At 47.0% G+C, this 5,156-nt stretch overlaps 1 protein-coding gene across 1 annotated transcript in view; it reads right to left on the bottom strand.

Annotated features, from left to right (window-relative positions):
- Nucleotides 1-5,156, bottom strand: part of LOC112069992 (sodium-dependent lysophosphatidylcholine symporter 1-B) — a 57,385-nt gene that overhangs the window by 23,709 nt on the left and 28,520 nt on the right. Inside the window, 3 exon segments of the mRNA XM_024137390.2 lie at nt 805-910; nt 2,046-2,239; nt 2,943-3,033. Of these exon segments, the coding sequence (XP_023993158.2) occupies nt 805-910; nt 2,046-2,239; nt 2,943-3,033 (391 nt within the window).

Below are 5,156 nucleotides of genomic sequence, written 5' to 3' on the forward strand. Positions count from 1 at the left end.
GGTACTAATGAGATAGCTTGTACGATTATGCTATATTACACATTTTGAACCGATTGAGAGGAATTGGTACAAACTTTAGCTGGTGATATCTCTTGATATGAGTTAGAGTCTGAGTAGATGCTGAATTGAGTAGATGGAGTTGTAAAGGTAGGAATTAAGATGTGATTGATATGAGGAAATATATAGGAAAGAGTTTGTGATGACCTGTGAGCTACTCGGATGTGAGTGCTTTATTCGTTAAGTGGTTTTTTTGATTTATCAACTGTTTATATATGTTTGTGATTGGGTGGCGCTATCGCTGGAGGTACGGCTGTTTCTTGTCTTCCTTCTTATGACTTTATGGGCGCGTGTGACTTAGAATCCTTGTGAATGGACCTGGGAAGCAATGCTCGTAGTAAGCATGATTGAGCCCTTAGTATGAGGGGGTAATTTACGTAGGAAACGGTCTGGTCTACAATGGTCTGAAATGTATACATAAGGCGCACGGTGACGTGAGCATGTGCCGATTTACCTCGCCTAGCGGCTCTAGAGGTGTCATAAGCGGCCAGGTTAGTGAGAGATTGTGTTGTACAGAGGCTTTCTTTTTGATTTTCTGGTGTGGTGTGTGTGTGCTTTCACCTCAGACGGGTTGGTGAGTGTGTGTGGTCAGGGGCGAGTCAGGTGGAAGGCCAGCGGTAGAGAATGTAGGGGCGGCAACGGGGTTTAGCCTAGCGGTTTAGAGTGTAGGGCGCAGGGTGGCCTAGCGGTTAGAGTGTAGGGGCTGGCAGGTGGTCCTAGCGTTAGGGTGTAGGCGAAGGTGCCTACGGTTGGTTAGGGCGCGGTGAGCGGTTAGGGTTGTAGGGGCGGCAAGGTGGTTCTCTAGCGTGTAGGGTAGAAAGGCGGCAGTGGTCCTATCGGTGTGTAGATAACGCTAGGGGCGGCAGTGAGCCCTATGCGTTGTTAGAGCGTAGGGGCTGGCAGTGGTAGCCTAGCGCGTTAAGCGTAGGGCGGCAGGTGTAGCCTAGCGGTTTGAGCGTAGGCGCGGTTAGCTTAGCGTAAGGCGTAGGGGCGGGTAGCCTAGTGGTTTAGAGTGTAGAGGCGGCAGGTAGGCCTAGCGGTTAGAGCGTTGGACTAGTAACCGAAAGGGTTGTGCTGGATCGAATCCCCTGAACTGACAAGTAAAAATCTGTCGTTCTGGCCCCTGAACAAGCAGTTACCCATGTTCGCCGTTAGGCCGTATTGTAAATAAGAATTTGTTCTTAACTGACTTCCCTAGTTAAATAAAGGTACATAATTTTTTAATTTTAAACGCTGACTGACTTAAAGTTGAACACATTTGACACTTTATGAGTTAACTTTTATATTATAACATTGTCTGTCTGTCTTGCTCTCCAGAGTCGTCTCGCCCCGGTCAGAGCCCATGTCGTGTCTGGCAGGGTTACGGGCTGTCGATGGTGTCATGGGCCTTATCGTCAGGCTGGTCATGGTGCTTCCTCTTTTCTATCCTCGTTGGCCTTCCATGGTGACATATATAGGACACACACTTTGTTTAGGCATTACTCACTCACTCAGCATACACACTTTTGCTCTCTGCATTTGCATGTCCCACACCACACACACACCTTTACGAACACCCCACTACCCCCGCCCCCCTTACTCCTGTGCACATAACACACCTCACCTTACCCCCCCCCCCCCCCCCACACACACTACAACACACCTCACCTTACACCACCCCCCCCCACACCACTACACGACAACTCACCTTACACCCCCCCGCCCCCCCCCCCCTACACTACAACACACCTCACCTGAGAGCGCGCGGCCCCCTAATAAAAACAGGAGAGAGAGACAGGTTAGTGGACTATAGTAACTATAAAAACAGGAGAGAGAGACAGGTTAGTGGACTATAGTAACCTACTACAGTACGTCTGGTATAACTAACATAGCACAACATACACTAGCTTTATCGTAAAGTCTAAAATGATCTGTATTTGTGAGCTCAGTCATCTTCATGAAGATACAAGTATTTAGGCGAGAGGTTAGGATACGGTCTATCGGCGTACCGTCTGGTCCAGGGTGATGCCGGGGGAGATGACCGTGGTGTTAACTTCCTGTCCCAGCAGCAGGGAGGAGGAGTTCAGCCCCTCTGTTGTTACATTGTCGCCGGGGGCCAGGATACAGGGGGGGTTGGCCATGCCCACAATCTGACCCTGGACGGCTGTGCCAATCACAGTACCCAGAACCTCCACCGTCATTCCTGATTGGACGAGAGGTCAGAAGCATACAGATGACACAAACCAACCAACGATCATCTTTCCATTTTGTCCAAAGAAAAACCAACCAACGATCCTCTTGGTGGTTCTCTAACTCAGTTGGTAGTCGGTGCTTGTAAAACGCCAAGATGGTGGGTTTGATTCCCGGGAATCACCCATACGTAAAATCTTTGCATGGATGGCTTAGATAAAATAGTATTYATGTTTATACTGTGTATTAATGATTAAGTTGTTTGTGTCCTAATATCCAAATGCATAGACTAACTTACCGCTATCGATAATTCAATGTGATACCGTTTGATGTCGATATGAGCAAGGCATATCGTAACAGTTTATCCTAGCTGTTAACACACACACGTTCCTGTAGGGACAACTCTCGGACTCAACATACTGAATAGCCTGCAGATGGGGTTTGTCATCGTATTGACACTGGTTAGACAGGCTTACGCTCCCAGAGAATTCACACCCAGCGGGACAACCAATCAACAGTTGTCAACACCGCTGTAGTATTATTTATGAACATGATGATAGCATTTTTTTAAATAAATGCAATTGATAAATAATGGGATACAGATTTTCCATATCGGTGCCCATCACTACTACCTAGAATGAAGTAATCTATTTGGTCATGTGTACTAAGTAGTGTCTAGGTAGTGAGTTGTGTGTCCATGCATAAAGGGGACTTACTGTAAGCAGTGGCAGAGTCCCTCTCCTTTTGGTCTTCACTGATGAACATGGTGAGAGCTGAGTAGGGAAAGAAGAGAGATCATCACAGACACTCTTCCCCCGCCCGTGCCCCACAGTTATGGACTTCCTGTGGACTGATCGACACTTCTCCCACAAAACGAAGGGCGTGGTGGTACGTACACAACCCCCTCCTCGTTCTTTGTTGGAGAGTGTCGATCAGGCCACAGGAAGTCCATAACTGGGACGGAAGTTACACACAGACATTCCTCCGTTCTCTGAGTGACGCATTTACGCAGGGATGACATCACCACCATGGAGTGACACGGGGGGGTGGAGTGTGATGATCTGTCTATAGCAAGAGAAGAGTGGTTTGTGTAGGGGTATCTGAGTGGGTGTGACATGAGATGGAAAGTGAGGGAGAATGTAGAGGGGGGTGTCCATGGAAAGTAAGAGGAGGTATTTCTATCCTTCATCTGGTCTGACACTTCTCACAAAGCCCTTTCATACACTGACGGTTACAGTGATGTATTCCTCTCTCACTGCCGTGGTGAAGAACGAGTTGAGTGACGCTGATCGTTTTCCAAGGACCTGTAGGACTGCCTTCCTCGTTTTTAAAAATTATTTTAATTTTAAGCTTTTTTATTTATTTTAACGAGGCAAGTCAGTTAAGAACAAATTCTTATTTTACAATGACGGCGCTAGGAACGAGTGCGTTAACTGCCTTGTTCAGGGGCAGAATGACAGTTTTTAATTGTCAGCTCAAGGATTCGATCCAGCAACTTCACGATCTAACCACTTGGTTACCTGCCGCCCCTTCTGTACTAGTGGGGAATAACATACAGAATTAGGTGCAGTTCAGTAACTGACATGCTTCCTCTCTTGTCTGTCCTTGTCTCCTATTCAGTGGAGGTAAGTGTCTTGACTATGAAGACCTTAATAGCCTATATCAGATAGTATAGTGAAGGAGACGGGACGAGGTGACGCGTTCGACTATTGAAATGGCCCGTCTTAAAGCTAGCTATGATCAGTGCTAGTGAAGGAGACGGACGAGGTTGACGCGCTTCTAGACTTTGAAATGGACCCGTCCTTAAAGCTAGGCCTATATCAGATCAGTGCTAGTGAAGGAGACGGGACGGGTGACGACTTTAGACTATTGAAAGGACCCGTCCTTAAAGCTAGGGCCTATATCAGATCAGTGCTGTGAAGGAGACGGGACGAGTGACTATTCTAGACTATTGAATGGACCCGTCATCAAGGTGCTTTTTGCGTCCAGAAAAATGAGGCGTCCAACACTTGGTTTCAGAATTCTTGGATACAGATTTATTTATTTTTGCTCTGTAATCCTGGCTTGGCTTTAGCGAGTCCTTCGAGAGACCTAAGTGTAAAATGTCTGCTGAGGATGGTTAATTTACTAACCCAGAATGCTGTTAGCCTGTGAGGGCTACAGCTAATTCATCATTAGGTAATGACTGTCTCTTCACACACTGGCTACTGCTCTGTGACGATGTGAGACGCAGACTGACTGACCTCTGTCTCTCTCCATCTGTAGGATCCTGTTCTCCACTCCTCTAGCTGTGGTCAGCTACTTCCTCACTGGTATGTTCTGTGATTGAGAATGGAAGGTCATCTGGTACCTGGTCTTCTACTGCCTCTTCCAGACCTCCAAACTGTGAGTACTGTAGTCTACAACGCATACTGGTAGAGCAGCGGTTGGGGAAGTTCACACACAACATCCACCAGAAGACCTAAAGAGCTGCACCAGATGTATAGAAACAAAACCAGTATAATCAGTAAAAAAAAAAAATATTAGGATACATTTTAATGTCTCATAACATTCTCTCTCTCTCTTCTCTCTGTCTCTCTCTCTTGTCTCTCTCTGTCTTCTCTCTGTCTCTCTCTCTGTCTCTCTTCTGTCTCTCTCTCTTGTCCTCTCTCTTGTCCTCCTCTGTCTCTCTCTCTGTCTCTCTCTCTGTCTCTCTCTTCTGTTCTCTCTCTGTCTCTCTCTCTGTCCTCTCTCCTGTCTCTCTCTCTGTCTCTGCTCTCTGTCTCTCTTCTTCTGTTCTCTCTCTGTCTCTCTCTCTGGTCTCTCTCTGTGCTCTCTGCTCTCTCTGTCTCTGTCTCTGTCTCTGTCTCTCTCTGTTCTTCTCTCTCTGTCTCTGTCTCTGTCTCTACAGTGTTCCATGTGCCCTACTTCAGCTCTCACCATGTTCATAG

This window comes from Salvelinus sp. IW2-2015, unplaced genomic scaffold (assembly GCF_002910315.2).
Source record: "Salvelinus sp. IW2-2015 unplaced genomic scaffold, ASM291031v2 Un_scaffold1192, whole genome shotgun sequence".
NCBI classification, from domain to species: domain Eukaryota; kingdom Metazoa; phylum Chordata; class Actinopteri; order Salmoniformes; family Salmonidae; genus Salvelinus; species Salvelinus sp. IW2-2015.